The following is a 21,501-nucleotide window of genomic DNA, read 5'->3' on the forward strand; positions in this document are numbered from 1 at the left end:
GTGTTTTAATTTTTTTTTTTTGTAGGTACTAGGTACTAACACTTGTATAATTTAAAATTGTGGTAATAATATTATTATACAATGTACACATATTGAACAACTCCGTTTCCTAGACCTTGGTACACAAAAAAAATAAAAATAAACACTCATAATAAAACAAAAATAAATAAATAAATAAATAAATAAATAAATGGGATGTAGTTTCCAGAAAAACGAATAGTACATATTTATATATACTTACTCGCTGCTACAGTCACAAGTGGTAATGAATGAACTCTTCGTAAAATAAAATTTAAAAACTGGCATAGGTACCTACAGTAAATCAAAACATACTAATCATACTACGTATAAATAAATATAATAATTACCTAATAGGGTAGGTAATGGCAAATAATTATTAATAATTAAGAAGAGTCATACGATTATCTAACTTAATTTATGGCTAAACTATTATATATTTATAAATTATAATATAATTAATGGTTATCGATTAGGCATATTAACGATCTACAGTTTTAAAATTATAATAATTGCAAATATTGTTAGTAGTCCATTAAGAATGGACTAGTTTTATGTTTTATATAATTTCTTTCATTGAGACTAGAGAATAATATAATAATATAAAATATGGGTACGATAAGTAAAGTTGTCTCTACAGCCAAATACGGCTATTATGTTCACCTATTTTTTAAGCTGTTGCGCCTATTACATATAACTATAACACTGCTGTGCTACATAATATAAACTAAAATATGCAAAATGTTAACAAAAGAAATAAATATTTTAATAATAGTAGGACGTTAACAGTTAAAGCATTACGCACTAAAACGTTAAATTTCCAACGCCCATAGGTATGATTATTAAATTTTTTATGCATTTTTGATTACAAAGTAATATGCAATTATTAGTGTTTTAGTATACCATATGTAGACAATTATTATAAAAATATTTTATGAAATTTTCAAGTAAATATGGACATATGGTTATTTATTGATGAAATACAATAATATAAGAATACCGTTTTAAGAGAAATCATTGTTCAACCTATGTTTATCCTTTTTTTTTCAAAATGTAAACTTTAAACAATCATAAAAATATATTGTGTATTTAATATTTATGTTTAACTTTTTTTTTAATTTCGCTAATAATAATTTATAAAGAAATCTGTTGTTTAACTCTTAAATTGTTTAATCCATTGAAAATATTATAGACATTGACTATGAGATAAAAATTAAAAAATTTCCTGTACCCATAAATAGCTTAAAAATTAAAAATATTTAAAAAAAATTCTTCTATAAATATTTGTTAAAAATTTTAATTCTTTATGGTTATTTGTTTTTGAATTATATATCATTAAATAAAAAATATCAATTTTGTTTAAAACTAGTCTTGCATAAAAATTCTCATTATTCCTTCTATATATTTATTATATTATATAATATAATATTATTTATATTCCTTCTATTATTTCCTTCCTACAGATTATTTTAAAAATGACAAGGAATTTTCAATGTTGACTTCTCAAAAGTTTCAATTAGATTCAGTTTGTTGTCAAAAAATCAGCCTAATAGTTATTTTTTCTACTAGGTATACATCGACACACAAAAGAAAAAAAACATTAATCATTCAAATCAATGAATTTATCGTTTCACTTAAAAACCTAAATTGTATGAGGATATCAATAAAATAATAAAAATGTAAAGTATTTATTATCTATTATAATTTTATTTATAGTAGATAAAACTAATTTTATAAATAACCAATGTTAGATAACACAATAAATGACAAATATACTCTATTTAAGACTAATTTAACTTGGTGATTTATTAATTTATTTAATTAATAAGAATTCTAAATATTTCAATAATTTTATTGTAATATTATAAATATTTTATTTGAGATTTTAATTTTATTATCGTATTGTGAATGAAAACAATATTATATATACTTAAATATTTATACAGATATCATTATTATTGAGTACTCATTATTGGATGCATGTTGTATGATGTATAATTGTCAATGGAGATTATTACAATAAGAGTAATTTACACATTTTGAACCACTAATAGTGCAAAAACTTTAAGAAATTAAATATGTTATTATTATTTAATGTTTAAAATAGTTTATAGTTTTAAGATTTTTCAAATTGTCAAGTTATTATTATTTTTTAAATTTTAATAGTTTTCTAGTTGGTTATAAAAATGTAATAAAATAAAAAGTATTTAAAAATAATTAGTAGATTTTTGCCATAATGATTAATTAATTTAATTTAAACGCCCTTAATGCATATAAATACAACCTAATTGACAGTTAATTGTATTTTAAGTGTTTTAGATCTTATCCTTATAATATTATATACTCTTGTATTTATTATAATCACAGTAGTTTATATCTTTTGTTATTTGATTTACAATATTTTTAATTGAAGTCGAAATATAAATCAGCAATTATATTTACAGTTTACACTGATACAGTTTTAATGTTATATTGGCATATGCCATATATTATAGTTATAATAAAATAATAAAATAATCATATATTAGCTATTCATTATATATTATAATAGAAAAGCTAATATAGATTAACAAATATACTCAAATTTACATAATTATAACAGATGTTTCTAAGTTAAATTAAAAATTTGAAATCACTAATAAATTTAAAAATTATTAGTTAATCTCATTTACATTTTATTTTTTAAAGAGGTCAATAATGAGGAATAGTAATTTTTAATTAATATGGCATTTACTTGGTATTCATTGATTTGTGTGTACATCATAAAAAATAAATATTTCACAATAATGATTAAAAATATAATAAATGAATAATAATTTAACTAATCATAATTTTAGATACTTATAGAAATTTTTACAAATACTAGGATTATTACATAAATACTTCTACCACTCAAAAATATTTCATTTGAATATCTGATAAAAAAAAAAAAAAAATACATAACATTTTTCTTTAGTCATTTTTTACATAATTATATATCATTAAAAATCATAATGTGTTTCTAATATTTCTGCTATGTACTACTATGTAAGTCTAAAAGACAAATGGATATACACTAACATTCTTAATTACAAATATATAAGGGCGTGGCAAAACTATGTATAATAAATGAGTAATAATAAGTAATAAAAAAAGATACTTATAGAACTAATAGATTATAAGATGAATAATTATTTAAAAATATAAACTTAAAATATTTTAATCCTTACACATTAAGACTTAGATCATTTTTATGATATAAAAAGCGCCAATTATTATTGGTAATATTCCAACAACAAGTTTATCTGATCCACTGACTAAAGTCTTGCAATCGTCTGGTAAATCTTTACCTTTCAATAGTTCACAAACGGCTTTCATAAAATTATTTGATGTTAAGATATCATCATTAATTTCCTTCTGTATTAAATAAACCACATTTAATATAGGTAATAGTAAAAATTATAATAGCTGTTTAAATTTACCTGATTGATTAAAATTTTAGGTACAGTTGTCACATGAGCATTAGAAGACAATGTGCTATAATTTTGGAACCATTGGACCCATGCGTCTAAGCTATTGGAGCAGTTTTTGATTTCAGTAATGATGCTTTCATCAAGGCTATTATTTTTGCCACACTATAAAATATTTAAAATTGTCAAGTTAATATCTAATAAGTAGTAATACAGTTAAATCAATTAGGTTAATTTATTTCAATATATAAATATTATGAGATAACTAAACGATATTACTTGTAAAAAATTACGTTTTTAATATTGTTCAAAAAAATAAAACGATCAATGCACGTTACTGAACAATTTCTTTACACAAAAGTATAAGATATTAAATAAATATTAGAAACAATGGGTTAGCGTGCAGTGTTAACTACATTTTTTTTTTTTAATTTACGTTTTTCAAAATATGTTCTGAATAGATACAATCAAGTATTAAAGTACTCAGAACAAAAATTAATATAATTATGAAATTATGATATGAATTATTAGAAACAATAGAAACCAATTATTTAATTAAACAAATGCATATACCGTTTCGATTGGTACAATTTTATTTGAACTGACAAATCCTTCGGTTAAAGAACAATTTACAAATTTGACTAGCTTTTCGTTGTCTTTGATTTTATTAATAGCACAAGCATGTACTTTATCAGCTTCACACTCATGTTCACGTTTACAAATGAGAGATTTAACAGTTTTGTCAGGATTAACAGTGATCTGAAATCAATAACAAAATTATTGTATTATTTTAACAACATTTAGGTAAATGAATACTGACACAATAAAGAAGAATATAAATTAATACCTAAACAAGCAAACCAGTATTTTATTATTTTTAACTTACATTTCCTTGAGCAAAAGGAATAAATGTCACGTTAATAAACTTGTTTAGTTTATTATACACAGGTAGTAACTTATCTGAGACAAAGTTAACGCTATCATTGCATAACGCTTCATAGTATACTTCAATGTTTATGAATTTTGTCTGCAATAAAAATAAAATTAGTTGCATTTCAATATATTATATTAAAATAAATTAACATTAAAATTAAATAAGTACACAAAAATCAATAGAGAGGTAGAGTTTCCCTAAAGACTAAAACTATGTCATCAAATCAAATATTATTAATTACTGAAGCCTATAAGTAAATTACAAAAGTTAAATTAATTGAATTAAATTAATTATAATTGAACTCAAAGCCAATTCAAAATAATAAAATAATGAATAATAAATACTAATATATTAATATTATTAATATACTCATTAGATTTGAACTTAAAATGCATTTATAGTCTATTATAACTACCCTTCCCCCACAATTGATAATATCTGTTACCTTTACAGCTCTATTAAATAATTAAAATAATAACAAATTATAATAAAATGTTAAAATGAATGACGGTTGCCATTTTAAATTATGTAGGCGTTGAATTTACATTAGTTACCTAGTTGTACATAATATTTACTAAATTCCTAAAACGCAGTACATCATACATCCAACAATTATTATTCAAAAAACAGCTATGATGGATTTTTTTATTTTATTAAAAAATTTAAATAAAAAAATATTGAAATGTTGTGCATCTAAAATTATTATTTATTTTATTGAGTACATTGACAAATATTTTACGCGTTGTTGCTAGTTAAAATGGTTAAAACACGAATACAGCTTTATTGTAAAACAATGATATCATCATAAAAACAAGTGTGCCAAATGCATGTCTATTATGCACCAGAAAACAAAATTGGTCTGGCGGCATTTCGTACAAAAACATGATAATTACTTGTGGTAATACTAAGAACACAATATAAAAAACATATTTTTATAATAATTTATTGTATTATGTTCTTAATTTTATTTTGTTTTGTTTTTATTGTTTATTTATTATTATAAAATATGAATAAAGGTAGAAACAATTGGGTGATTAAATTATTACACAAAATATGATTCTGTAACGTCATAATTCATAACATTTTAATCAAATCATTTTTTACATATACAATAACAAATATGGAATATACAACATATTTCTTGACGTTTTAACATTTATTTACTGGTATCGAGATTATTGTCTTCGTAAGTTTGTGACCTATTACATCCAGACCACAATTATTTGTTATTCATACTCATTCATTTCGCTTCTTTGCAACTTTAAACAATAACTATCTAAAGAAAACGTTACGGATAGAATGTTGAAACTGAAAAACTGTGTGTCGCATGTGTAAGAAGGTTGAATATACCTAAACACTATATCTATATCTATTTATGTACACATTAAAATGTACAGTGAAATTATCGGATAATAAAGGTTTTGTTCAATTATTACGATTACAATTCAATCTTCACTCGATTACACCATTATTTGCTCCAGGTCTATTGAGCTCGAAAATCATACAATTATTTTTGGAATAGCATATTTTTATTGTTCCCTATCACAATGAAAAAAAGTTCAATGCACTGGACTGTTCAAACATATGAGTCCAATACCAAATTATGGCAATAGCGTTTATCTTGTAAGTAAATCATATTTCAAAAAACCATTTATAGATTCATCATATTTTTTATATCTTACACATTTTTAAAACATAATTAGGATAATGACTAAGCATAAAAAAATATTTATAATGTATCCAAACATTAATTTAATTCATAAAATGAAACATGCGACAAGTTCATTAAAGTAGGTGAAAAGTTTACTTGTAATTGATTATTTTAGTAAATAATGGATATAGTTTTTTAAACGTCGCCATTTCTATTAATAAAAGTTTTTTTTTTCTAAACGACCTACTTTAAAAAAATTTGTCTAAAAAAAAATGTATAATAAATTATACTCTGCCCGAATCGGTGTCGATTGTTTAACGCGCCTAAAATAACATCAGATATATACAGCTAGTTTTGAGCGACGTACAAGCTTATATGTTTAAGGAGTTATCGCACTTCATACTAAACAGACACCTTTACGAAAAGAGTGAAATGCGTTTTACCTGTCTATATAAAACTAAACATAAATGTAGTAAATCCACGTTGGAATTATTTGAAAATACACTTTTGAGGTCAGGGGTAGGGCCAGTAGAGCAGCGCTAATACCCAGAACCTTATGTAGTTAAAGTGAGAAAATATACCTAAACATCTGAATATCTAATATAATTTATTATTTGTTTATAATATCAAAAACCATACAAGCATCTATGTAATATATTTTTTACATAATTTATTACACATGAATTGTTAGTTATTATAGTATAAAATAAACACTATTAGTGTATATGTTGACATGTTATATAACAGAGGTGACCTAATCGTGAATCGCGTAATATTTATAAAATCAAAAATAATTTATTATTATTATTAATATGAATTTAAATTTTTTGGTTTACGTTTATAAAAAAATTGGCTTCTGATATCATTGTATTTATCTATGTGACTCACAAAAATATTCATATTGGTCATTCTTGTTCCACAGTATATTTACAGTTAACTATTATTCCAGAACTTTTTAAAACCATGGTTAGTGACAGTGAGAGGCATGAGGCCCACACCCCGACCCAGCCGTTCATACAAATTTTTTTAATCATTAGCAAATTTTACTAAATATTATTCTACTATAAAATGAAATAATATTATTACAATTCCCAAATAGCATTGATAACAAAATTTATTTTTGTCTTCTTCGAGCAAATTAAACAATTTTTAATGTAATTAATTTACTAAATGATCATTAACACGCAAACAGCCGCCACCTGCTAGTAATTCAAAGCAATACACGTTTGTTTCATGTTTGATACAATTTATTTTAAGAATTATTTTTAAAATGAGTTTTTAATGTACGAGTATTACGTTAAAATATATGATATTTTTTATTTTACATAATACTATATACAATCTGTACAATGATGCACAATGAGCATATTTGATATAAGCTATAATAACATGAGTAGTTGAGGTAAGAAGCCACCCACTAGTGGCACTTGACTGGGAAAAATATATGATATAAGATAAAATTGTACATAAAACAAAACAGATATAATGAGTTTTTATAATATAATGTGTGCTAATTGTGCTATTCTTATTAAGGTTATAACTTATAAGAGTTATAGATTATTTAAACGATAACGATTGACTGTTTAATAAAAAATAACAGAATGTATTATAAAGGTAATATAATATGTTAGATTAAAATATATTCACATATTAGTTGTTACGACATGCTCGCATAGACACTTTGTTCCAATATCGTTGCGCATAAATAGATAATACAAAACACGATCGTGTAAATTTTATAATTTGATATGGGTAAATGAGTCATTAGTAACATAGTAAAATTTTTAATTTTATAGATCACGCGTGTTTGTAATTTTGTATTTCACAAGTGTATATTCGAAGAAAATTATAAAACTACAAGTATATTGAGGTATAAACACAAATCTGGTGAGTAAAAAAATAAAATAAAAGTATGATAGACTTTTCGGATATTCACCAAAATCAAGTGTAAAACGTTCTTTCTCAGTACTAAAAAAAGAGTTTAAAAAATGTTCATACGACCACGTGTTAATATTGATTATCAAGTTTAGGAGTGTTAGCGATGGAACAAAAACTAGCTAATGATGACAAAGAAATAAACATTTTATGTTTTAAAATAAAATATATTTCACAATTTTTAAATATTTTTGGGGTGTTTTAAAACAAGCCACCGCGCCCACTTCAACCGAGGAATTCGCTGGGTTGGGTTTAACAACCATGCCTAAAACTATCTCAGTATTGTAACATAATAAACAACATATTCTATAAGTACAGGTACATATTATAAGAAGTATGTGATATCGGTTATCTTATTACTTATTAGATACAAAGGGTACGACTATTGTAAATGATGATATCACTTATAAATCGAAATGACAATAATACAAAGTTTAATAAAACAACGACAACACTGTGATTCGATTAGCGTCCCGTTTAATGCATTTGGATAGGGCGTAATAATAATTGCACTGCATAAAGGCATACACAATTTACCTGACAATAATTATAATAGCACGGATAAAAGACATCAACGGCCCAGACGCGCGTTTTGGAATTCCCGTACCCGATACGACTGCAGCTCCCTTCCCTTCATTGATACCCCGCTCACCAGTCTGCCCACGCGGGGAGGCCTTATACACAGTGCATGCACACACACAACTATATATATTTATACTATATACTATATATACATAATGTTGTATGCACGCAGCTCTCGTTTTGTTCGTTTACCTCTGTATAGAAATTCAATAGGGTGAACGCAGTTACGCGCGACAGGAGAGGGGAGTGGTGTTGGTGAAGGGTAGTATGGACCACGATGGCGATGAGGGATGGGAGTGGGTGGGTTTCAGTTAAGTTTTTTTTCCCTCTCACGCCGCACGCATACAATCGACCGCACGCCCCGTAGACCTGTCTGCGGGGCTGCACAGACCGGTCGGTGGGTAAAATGTATACATAAGTATATATACATACAACATACATATTATATACGTTATAGGGAGCGGAGGACCCGCACGCCGTCTGGACCATTTTATTATTCGCGTGCGAAATCTCTCTCCGTCTATCTACACATTACAACCCATTCGCGTCCTCTTCACTTCCACCCCGTTTCACTCATAAAAAAAAACCCAGTTTCCCACCTCTCACCACCGTGTTGGCCGCTCCTCTCAAGCGCACCCCCTTTCAGAGGCTAGTTACGAGAGAACCTCGGGGCCTTTAACACGAAACAGACTCGAATTCGAAACAAGCGACTCCACTACCGCCACAACGCATACAAACACAACATTTTGAAATAACGTATATTATACGTAATGTGACAAAGAAAATACAATTCTTTACGACTTGCAGTTTGTCGTTAGAAATAATTATCTCTTGACTCTCAGTATATAATAATACATTATTATAGTATTACACAATAATTTTTTATTTCACAACTGCAATAAAGAAATATAATGTAATGTATATAATCAATAGTGATTATTTAACTTATCAATTGTTAGGTATACGAGAATATTAAAAATAACGATTTATTTATTAAACTACCATATTTTAAAACTGTTGGTTACTTCAGAGGTTTAGTATTACTTACTATCTAATAATCGAATACGAATAAATATATGGAGCATTTAAGATTTATAAAAATATATGTTATCCATTCGTTAAATACATATAAATATTCGTATAACTTAACATACGATTACTTTAGTAAAATATTATTTATTTAAATTAAAATATAATCACTTATAATAATTAATTATATTTTTGTTGTTAAATTTCTAATTTAATTAAAAGTGTATACTCGTAAAATAGATTTTACTAATGAGGACTTGGCATTAAAACATGTATGTGCTGTTACGGCATATCGAGCTACTAAAGTAAACACGTGATTTTGCATGGACACATAACTAAGTAAATATTGTCAGTCAACTGTAATTTGTATCATAACTACACGCAAGTGTTTCTATGATAATAGGATATGTTAGCAGCCGTTGGCCGTATTAATACAATATGAATAACTATAACATTTTCACTAGATACTCGTGGTATTACATAACATTAACAACCCACATAAAAATTAAAACGCATTAAATAAGTATTCACATTAAAATATTATAGCCTATAGGTATTAAAAAAAATTATACAAGAGAAGAGACACGCAAGTGGTTGACCACCAGCAATACCACAATAGAAAAGTATTTATAAGTATAATGATTTTCTTTTACCAATAGACATCAGTAGTAACTACTAGGTAATAAGCTACTTATAAAATTCATTATCTACTCAGAAAATAAAAATAATATTTTTTTTTAATAATTTATATACTAAGAATATTTTACAATACAATTGAAAGAACATATTTCATTTATTTAATATTTTAATCAAACTCCGTGTGTAATAAAATATATTCACATTTAAATTTAATAAAAGTAATTATTTTATTATTCGTTACTTTTTTTTAGTTTAAAAATGGTTGTAGTGTTCCAATAAATACAGTTTTAGTAAGATAAATTGTAACACAAAATAATTATTCTTTAAAAACAAAAATTATGACAACTAATTCTCAGTAAATATAATATACATTATTTTTAAATACCTAAATAATGTTATCTAAATACATTTCAACTCGTATTTTAAAAATGTCATATTAGTTGGAAAACAAACACATTTTCATGTGATGTTTTATCTACATTTGATATTGGTTTGGTGCATGAAGCGATTTCTGTTATCCTGAAATGATGGGTTCGTCATAACAAATAAAAAAAAAAACCTTAACACTTTTATCTTATACCATATGGTAGAATACTGTGACAGAGGTTATTTTGACTAGCAAATGTATCACAAAAACTTTTTACAGTCACCATAACTGTATGAGATAATCTTGACAAATATTACAGTGTCACATGTCAGTTTTAAACAAAAACTATGAAAAAATAATCAATGGAATACTTTAAAACTGTTATGATTCGAGGAATAATAAAAATAATAACATAAACTATATTTCATAGGTTACCATAATATACGCAGGTCGCAGACATACATATATAGTTCATACGATACTACAATATGACATAATCATAAATTATAATTTATTTTATTTCGTTTTAAAATATAAATTATCTGAGATAACCGAGAAATATAATGTCCATTTAGGTCACAATGATAATCATAATACAAATCTATCAACCCGTGAAGTAGTGCATGTGCACTTATATCTCAAGTATCTATATTAACCGTTATATTATATTGAAGAGTAAATGGTGGATTAAAGCACGTCCTAGTTAAAGGGATCGTATGTCTAAAAAAACTTTCACAATCATGAATAATAAGTGAGTGCGGATAAAATCGAAAAAATATGCGATCTATTAAGTTTAAATGGAAACAATAAGGCTAATTTTCAATCAAGTTCTTTCTTGTAGATAAGTACTATGCAATAAAGGCAAAGGTATTAATTTGTTCAAGTGTATTTTCGATATTTTTAGGTTGTTTTATGAACAACTTATGAGAAGCCTTGTATTCAATTCAAACTTTTTGTCATAGTAACGATTTTTTTTATCCATTTTCATAAAAAAAAATTCTAAAATTTCCAAATTGTATAAAAATCTCAACATACTTAGAAAATAGTAGAAAAGTTTCTTCATATCTGGAAAATTCTAATATATGTATTTGGTGAAAATTTTAATTCTCTACAGTTATTCATTTTCGAAAAACAGCGATAAACAAAATCTATAATATCAAAAACTGATTTTGTGCAATATTCTCATATTTCCATAGTTGATTATTTCATTTTTTCCCTATTATTTTAAAAAGTTGGTTCTGGGAACTTATTTTAAACCTTAACGCATAGTACTACGTACTGAGGTCAAATTTTCTACCAGAAATCATCCTAGAAGACAAAGTTTAAATCATTTTTTTGCTTCAAAAGGTAATAAAAACACAATCGGGGTGATTGTGACTCAGAACCTTAAATTAAAAATAATAACAATATCATGCCAAAACTTAAGATTATAATATATTGACAATTATATTGTTGACGAAAAATCATTAGATATTTTTAATATAATATATCTTTAAACGTATAAAATTAAAATATAGTAAATAGAATATCGTCGTAAACTCAATATTATGCAAGTGCTTAAACTACAGTAACGTAATAACGTGTTTTTTGTAAATTATACTACTCTACATGGATAAACCGAATACCGATGGGCACATACAGGTAGAAAATCTTTTATATCTTTGGAGTACATTGACTTAAACGGTTTTTAACATATTCATAAGTAGCAATGTACGTGTGTGTTTCTCATTAAATATAAATAACTAAAAAAAAAACAATGTATTCAAAAACATGTACAATAGTGTTAATTACAGAGAGAAAACAGAGGATTCCGATGCGATGGGAACATTCCAGTTGACTTGTAACAATCTAATTCTGTTTATATACGAGCATTTAAACAATACAATCTTTTTAAGATATTTAAAAATTAAAGTAAATACATTAATATCAAATTATATCATAGAGTATTTTATCTAGTCTGAAGGTTCATACGTGTAAATAAAATATAATGAATTATTGCAGACGATAAAATACGACTAAATATCAGTATATTATGTATAATTTGTTTGTATAGTCCCTTGAACAATTTTATTTTAAATATAACATTAGAAAATTATAAGCTATTAGAATATACTGCTAATCATATTACTGATCAATTATTATTTATTAATAACTACCAACAGCTTTATAGTTTCTCATAACGACAATATTCTATCTCCAGCAGTAAAAACTAAATAAGGTGCATATTATTATAATATTGTATATAAATATACAATTAAAAGTAACTAAAGAACTTGTAAAAATGTATAATTATTCTTTTCAACGATTATTATATAGATGATATTATACATTATATATATATATATATAATAAGTACAATGACAAAAAATAAGAATCCAAGTTTTTTGTTAGACTTAATATAACTACTATTTTGGGATTTTTAATAACCTAAATTAATACCTTGAGTTTAATAGCAAATGTACTCATTCGATTATTTTATATTTTGAATAGCTAAAAATATTAAAATACTAATTTATAATGAAATTTGCACATTAAATACAATAAATAAATGTAAAATAAAAATTATGGCATATAATTTCTTTTCGATGATTCCACGTGTATTAGAAAGATTTAACCTTGGGAGAGACAAAACGTAACCACTCTATCTATCTGTTCGGTGCATTGTACCCCGCCGATCATAAATTTATTATACGTCGGTGCAAACCGCATGCAGGTTTAACAATCGAAAAGCACACGACACTGATCTTGCCACAGTCTCGGCGCCGATGAATCGCTAGTAATTTAATAGTGTTATACTATTTTTCTTTTTCTATACGCAGGAATATACAATTTTATGCAAACTAAATATTTCAAAACAAAATTTATTGTATTTTTACTTCATGAGGTAATATGACCACCGATCAGTCATGGCTAGCTCAGTCTGTGAAAAGTGTCTGCAGAGAGAAATTAGTTATTAAGGAGATTTACAACATAAACTATAGAGAGCTCAAATAAATAAATAATATTTTAATTAAAATTAATACTGAATCAATATTTTTATTACCTAGGCTTTATAATAAAGATTATTTAGTATTTATAATATACTATATTTGAATATATAATTTTAAGCTAAAATCTTACTAAACATTACGATATATATTTTCACAATAACCAATAACCATAGATTTAAGCATTTATTATTTAAAATATCGAGGACTATTTATTTTTTAAATTAATATTCGAGATTGTATTTTATATAAAAAAATATATATATAATTTAACTGTAAAATTATTATCATTATGTAATTGTTGTTGAATAAAAACGAGTGATTTTTACATAGTTTAATTTAAGTTTTCGGTTACATACATCGAATAATAAAAGCTTAATAAACAAATAATATCAGACACAATAATGGCAAGAAATACAGAGTGAAGAATAAAAATACATTAATGTATATTCTCCTATTTCTAATAAACTTTAAAAATAATGATTTGTTTTGTATCTTTTTATAAAAAATAACCTTGACCAAGAAAGGTACTCATGGAAACGATTTTTAAAGAAATTACTTTACATAAACAAGTGTGTCAAAAATTGACGAGTATTGGATATCAAAACTTTTGAAACGAATTGTGCGATAGTTTTCTTTCGGAAATAACGATGGTCAATTATGACCTATGCTTGTTTACCAAATTATTTCTTAGATTGTTTACTAACCTACTTTAAAACTTTATGACCTAATAAAATTAAAATGCTATATTAAATTTAAAGTTGATGTTTACTACATACGTATATAATAAATAATATATATAAATGGGGGTATATAATATACATACCTACGACTATTCGTTCTTTGCATGTATGGATGTCTTTTGTACGGAGTTTCAAATGTCATCACTATAGTTGACAGGTGACAAAAGATATTGATTACGTGTATAGTAATGTACTAATGTGTATGAAATTATTAAAAAGGTATTTCTATTCGTAAAATGTAAAATTAAAATATATTAGTTCAAACGTTGAAACATATATAAATTCTAGTTTATTTAAGAAATATAATGATATTTTATATTATATTAATTAAGTAGATTTCTTATTATTATAGGGATCAAATTTTTAAGTAAAATAAATCCATAAAAAATTTGTTTAAATAACTGGAAAGTAACAAAAAAGCATTTATTTAATTTTACTCAAAAAAAAAAAAAAATTAATTTAAATTAAACATCAAAAAATGAATTTATGACTATATATTTGTTCAAGTTAATTTCATTAAAACTTATCTTATTGGGTGCTAATATATTTTTGTGCATTGAAAATTACTTAACTATTTTTAGACATTTTGACATTCAATTTTAATTTTAAATTAAATGTTACTCAAAATTATTTATATAAATTGATTGACATTTACTAATTAATTAAATTATTTGAATGTGCTACAAAAATACACAATAAGACAGACGATTTTCCCTTTCCTTAATTCGTAAATAAAAATGTAATTATGTCATTCTGATAAAACTAAAATTTCGATAAATTTGAGTTATTTTATCAGTCATTCATAAATTAAGATTTAATATATTTCTGGACATAATAATATAATAGATTAGTATGCGAAATTGTAATGAAAATAATGTAAAAAATAGATAAGAAAAAATAACCAAACAGAAAAAAAAGGAAAATTAATTTCATTGGAATCAGAATAATTCAAAATGTATTTATATGTAAGAATTATCTTTCAATTGCACTTTCCACCTAAGTAGCATTTGCTAAAAAATCCTAACCCTACTAATTAATATTATAGGAAAATAAATTTATTAATTTTTAGAATATTCACATATAAAAGAAAACACTAGGAAAATCAATAAGGTAATATAATATTTGTCAAGAAATACTGAGTTGACAAAGTTTGATATTTTTATCTGACCCAATTTTTTTGGTTTTGAAATACAAGAAAAATAATATATTGTTCAATTGTAACAACAAATTATGATTTTTTACCTAGGTTTTAGCTTAAAAACAGATATATAAACAATATATGTATTGAATACGTACATATAACGATTATTTTGCCAAGTATTAATATTATAAGTACCTATGACAACTGCGATGTCATTCTTGAACACCTGTACATTTGCGTTTATTTTAAATTTAACACTGGTGTACTCATTCTCATTGAATACTACTAAACACTGTTATTATCGTATCAATCAAGTTGATGAATTTTACTTATTTCACAAGTACATATTTCAACAAAAATCAGTAAATATTTTCAAACATTTAAATAATTTAGAGTGATTTTTATTGTTAAACTATGTACATATATATTTTATACATAACTTCATATTATACACTCGTTGAACTAATTCTAAAGTGCTTAAGTGTATTGAATTTTTATAACCAAACGGTAACCTATATTAATATTTTAAAACATAATTTTAAATACATTCTGATTTTCAACCAAAATGTTTTTGGAGAACAATATTCTAAAAAAATAGATATAGACTTCATTAATCATTAATATAAATTCCATAAGTAATGCTTATTCATCTAATCATAAAAATTAAGTATCACGATAAAAATATTAAGTAAATAATAGAGTACATGGTCTGTTATGTTAAGATAAAAATAATTCTACTGCTACAGTATATGATATTTAATCTATTCCAAGTGTATTAATGTACCCGTCTTTATTTAATTAAAAAAACAACGTTGGGATAAAAAAAAGTACGACCTGATAAATATAACGCATTTTATAAGCTAAAGTATAATCATCAATATATTAAAATAGGTTTCATCATTAAAATTTTCTTTATATTTATTTTAGAATGTGTAAATTCCTATCACGGTATTTATAACATGTTAAATAATTTTTATTATGCATTATTTTTCTAATTTTAGAGTAATATACAATACACCTACCTACAAGTATAATAATTTATCATAAAACCTTTGAAGATACTATTATTTAAAAATACACATTAATAGTAAAATAATACGGAAGTACAAAAAAAAATGTCGAAGAATACTATAAACTTAGGATAAATAAACATAAGAATTTTGAATTTTGTTCATTATTTAATCAATTAGATACAGATTCGTGAAACAAAAATGTATAAACAGTGCAAATAAATGTGTTATAATTTATTATCGTGTATTTACATTCAGTGAATCATCAACTAAATGAATCTAAATACTTCAACATAATAGATCATAGAAGCTCTGATAATCTAATGTGTATATGGATACGATAATAAATTATTTAATTACTAAAAGGTTACTATACGTCAATCTTGCTATAAAATTTTAATAATAATTACTTAAAACCAAACTAATACAAAATTTAGTAAAGAATTTAATGACTTTAGATATGAAAACATGTTATAACTATAAAGTTTAATTGATCAACTCAATACAATAATTATATAGGTATACCTAAAACTTATAAATATAAGGTATATATTTGGTTTTCGTATATTTTTTATAATCATATTATTTATTGACATGAGGTATACATAAACAATAAGATAAAAATAATGACTAAGGACGTAGGACAAATAATGTGAGAGGCATTTATTTATCTCATATTTTATGTTTAATCAATGGAACTTAAAACAAAATGATGACCGACGTGCGTTATAGATAATAGTTGAACTCATTTTAATTATTATAGAAAAAAAAGTATGTGTATAAATAAATTAATTCGACACATTGGTGAGAAATTTAAGTAAATTTTTAGTTAAATAAATATTTTTTGATAATTATACATTGTACATTTATAGAAAATTAACAATTACTACATCTTTTTAACTATAAAGTATTACTGTGATAGTTGACAGTTATATTATACATGATAGAGACAAAAAATAACCAATTCAGTTTTTGAGAGCAAGCATATTTTATTGATTTTAATAAAATTTTAATGAAAATAAAATAGTTAATATGCAAAACGAAGATTGAAATTTAGCACCTACCCATTGAAATAAAAATGAATTGAGTTTTGTGATCTTGTCATTTTTTACGATTAATTGTATGTACATCGAGGGGGGGAGATTACTAAAACGTTTGAAAAAAAAGTTATAAACATTGCTATGTTTTAACATAACCCAAAATTCCCAATTAATATGTAAACACCATTAAAAATAAAATCCTTTAAATATTTTAGAAATATTTAAAATAGATTTTTGTTGGTTAAAATCTAAAAAATGAAAAATTTGTAGCAATTATACTATAAAATGACTAAAATATGAATTCGACTTCCGCTTACTTCAGTTATTTAAATTATAATGCAAATACTAATTATGCTTTGTATTTTCTGTACAACGATAAAACTTATGCGTAAAAATTTGTCAAACAAATAAAATATTTTTAACATAAATTATTCTTATAATAAATAAAATATGAAAATATTATAAACTAACGTTAATTTCAGTACATCTGTAAAAGATTAAATTATACACCATTGTAATTTGTAATAATGCATTCAAGTATACATGTTTAATATAAAGGTGTTAACATTAAATACGAATATTTATAGAAGTATAAAATTCCTACAACTGCAGATGATGACCATATAATGTGCATGCTTGAAGTTTAAATAGTTATGAATACATTTATTTAAACATTTAAAAAATATCGAATTATAAAACCATTACCTATGTCGTTTTTAATACTTTAAAAAACCATTTGCTATAGGAACATGGGATGTAAAACAATATAAATTATTTACCATGTTAGTTTACACATATGAATAAACATATGGTCAAAAACTTGGTATTAAAATTTGGAAATAATACAAATATTTACCTATTATTTATTCAGAAATTCGATCTAGAAACATTTAAGTAGGTAGTTGGATATTACGAATTATCGTTAAAAATTAAAATACTTAAAATAATTAGGATAATACCTAGCAATTTTATGTTTTAGAACTTATCAATAAAATTACACATGGTTTTAAGTTTGAACGATTAAAATATAATTTATATTAATCAATATTTTAATTCCAAATACAACTAAAATAGTTTAATATTAATCCTAGAATTTCGGTTTAAATATTTCTTTTATGAAACAGTTTTATTTTCATGTATTCTAGATGATTTATCAAAATTTAAAACCGGTCCCGTTTTATTGATTCTTAACTATTATCCAACAACATTCGGTAATGTTTTACGATATCATTATTGTTATTGTTATTATTATATTATTAACAAAACGCATGAAGAAAATGCATCTTTCCTATTGAACTCGAGTCTCACTAGTCACTGCATTATCAAAAGGCTCGTTTGTATAAACCCAAAGATCAAAGTACAAAATATCGTAAACACCAGCTTCGACTATTTTAAACAATAGATACATTTTTTGTACGATAAGATATACCTACAAGCGACTACATTTCAATATAATATTATAATGATATATTCTATAGTAGCTAATAAAAACAATAATTTCAATGATATAATTCTATTCTGTTTTGTGTACTTATTTATTTTTCCGAAATCATTACGTTTACTTACCAAAGAATTATTATTTATCGACGTCGTCGTCGTCGTCGCCGAAACTTGCGGTTCGGTATTGACGTTGTGTTCCTTCTGGGCCGATGATGTCGAGTCAGTGGGTGCAGAGGATCCAGATGGGCTGGCGGTTACAGGGGGGCTGGTAGTAGTGGCTTTCGTGTCGTCTGCCAAAGTGGAGTGCAACGCAAAAGCATATACAATCGTCAGCAGAACGAACATTCTCCTCGCCCGGTTTTCCATTTTCTTCCAGTCAATAACGCAAAACGCCCTGTGCAGTTTAAAATTAACGAACCAGAATTGATTTACCAAACAGTAGGTTGATATATAATGTCCGCTGAGAAGAGGAACTCCACTTGAAGGTAAAACAAACGACGACGAAAAATAACGACGATCTTAGGTGTAGTGCTGCGTTAGTGCGTGCTTCGATAACCGGCGTCTGTCTGCAAAATGTGAAAGCCGGCTACGAGCATATCATACAGTGCCGGTCGGTGGTGCTTTTCGGATTGCACCGGCCGGTGGGGGGAAAACATAAGCCACCGTCGCCGCCGCGACGACGCGACGTCTGGTGACCAGAACCGGTACAAACCAACATTGGCCGGGTCCAAAACTGTAAAACGTACAGTAATAATAATAATAATAATATCATACATACACGTTATTTCAAATTTCTGATTCTACACAACGGTGTTGGGTTTCTATTAATGATATAATATTATTTAATTCACTGAGTTTTCTGAGTGTTTGTAAATAATAATATTATGACACTATTGTATTTGATTAAGTTTGAAATTTTTTGGAAATATTAATATTATTAGATTTGAAGTTTTGATAACATTTGTGTGTGGATGTAAGGTGATTTCTTACCCATTTCAGAAGTGTTATCAATAGTTTTACCTCGTAATATCGTTTTAGTTATTATTATTATTATTTTTTTTTTTTTTTTTGTGTGTGTTGGCGTTGAGGATGTTTCTGTTTTCTTAATTATTGTAACGTTTGGAAAATTCTATATCCACAGCAGTTAATGGGTGTACGGTTGTTTCCGTGGTGTACACATATTCAGGATTTTTCGCACGAGACTCAGTAATGTGGTACTCACCACATCTTACACAACGGGATTTGTTGTGGTAATAGGGACGTGTGTAACCATAATACTGAAAATGAATACATTGAGGAATTTGTTTATGTATTTTTGAAGTTTCTACTTTGATGTATAGTATATGATTTTAGTGTAAAAATATCTTTGTTATTTAGATTGGGTTCTAAATCGATCAAAAGTAGTGGCCAGTGAGAGTACTGTATTGGTAAGTCTATGCAGTGCGCTTATAATATTTCGAACTTAAAATTAATTTTGCCATATTTTTTTCTTTGATTTATTCGATTAATATGGTTGGGTTTAAATTTCTAATAAATACCCGACATTCGATAATAATTTTCCTCTTTAAGTTGATAGGTGTAGAAATCAAATTTTTATTTTTTTAAACATGCAATTACGGATCTATAAAAGTTTGCCGTGTAAGATACCTTGTTGTTCGTACACTTGCAAGAAAATTCTGAATTCAATTCTATATGGTTTTTCTTTTATGTTTTTATCTACAGATAAGTTATAACAAATTACAAATTATTAATTACCGATTTGATAAAAATTGATAGTATTATTGAAGTTTTTCGTTGCATTCATCTGTTATTTATTTCCATGCCGTGTTTGTTGTCGTTTGCTAACAAACGAACGAAATAATTTTCAGATACTTATTTATACTTGACGAGTGTATGCATTTATCTCGTCTCGAAGAGATTTTACTGTATGTCAATTATTATTGAATATTTGGTCTTTGTTATCATTGATATATTCGTGTTGCATTTTTGTGTTGATTATAATTATAACTTAGACGGTTAATTATTTTAATTAGTGATTCAAGATTATTATTTTTACTATTCATATCTAATTGATTAATTGTATATGCTTCTTATCTTAACCTGAAGGTCAAAGATTGAAGAGGTCTACGGTTTTATTTAGCTGTAATAAACTTTGATTTCAATTTTATTAAAATAATTTAATTTTTGGAATTTTAGTGTTCATCTTGTTTTAAGAATTTGATTTCATTTATGGGAACGGTAGAGAATAACTTATTTTAATGATACAAAAAATGGAAAAAAAACTGATAAATTATTAACACTTTTGTATTGAAACGAAAAAAATACAATTGTCAGAAGTACACATGGCGCGAGTGACACAGGTGAACTAAATAAATGTAGACTCGACTTATTTTTAATTACGATTATATTGAAAAACTTATAAGGGATTTCATATTAAATCTCCTTATATTAATGTTTTTAATTGAGTGTAAACGCTTATAGCTACGTCTATAGAAAATGTCCATATATCCAACAATATTTATAGACTATATTAAGA

General features: G+C 25.2%; 1 protein-coding gene across 1 annotated transcript; it reads right to left on the minus strand.

Moving 5' to 3' along the window:
- Window positions 1-3,001: 3,001 nt before the first annotated feature.
- On the minus strand, window positions 3,002-19,590 carry LOC112599830 (GILT-like protein 1). Its single transcript, XM_025346894.1, has 5 exons — window positions 19,092-19,590; window positions 4,354-4,494; window positions 4,041-4,226; window positions 3,480-3,632; window positions 3,002-3,414 (listed from the first exon to the last, which is right to left on the minus strand). Exons 1-5 carry the CDS (start codon window positions 19,329-19,331, stop codon window positions 3,238-3,240), a joined length of 897 nt encoding a protein of 298 aa, XP_025202679.1. The 5' UTR covers window positions 19,332-19,590; the 3' UTR covers window positions 3,002-3,237.
- Between the last annotated feature and the right edge of the window lie 1,911 nt (window positions 19,591-21,501).

This window comes from Melanaphis sacchari, unplaced genomic scaffold (assembly GCF_002803265.2).
Source record: "Melanaphis sacchari strain LSU unplaced genomic scaffold, SCAv2.0 Contig55_pilon_pilon, whole genome shotgun sequence".
NCBI classification, from domain to species: domain Eukaryota; kingdom Metazoa; phylum Arthropoda; class Insecta; order Hemiptera; family Aphididae; genus Melanaphis; species Melanaphis sacchari.

Bases quoted from the DNA above. Each gene is read 5' to 3' on its own strand.
- LOC112599830 (XM_025346894.1), bottom strand. From the start codon at position 19,331: ATGGAAAACCGGGCGAGGAGAATGTTCGTTCTGCTGACGATTGTATAT. The intron at 4,495-19,091 runs GTAAGTAAACGT...TTTTTATTGCAG, and splicing joins CGATAAATAATAATTCTTTG to ACAAAATTCATAAACATTGA. The intron at 4,227-4,353 runs GTAAGTTAAAAA...TATTGATTTCAG, and splicing joins TTCCTTTTGCTCAAGGAAAT to ATCACTGTTAATCCTGACAA.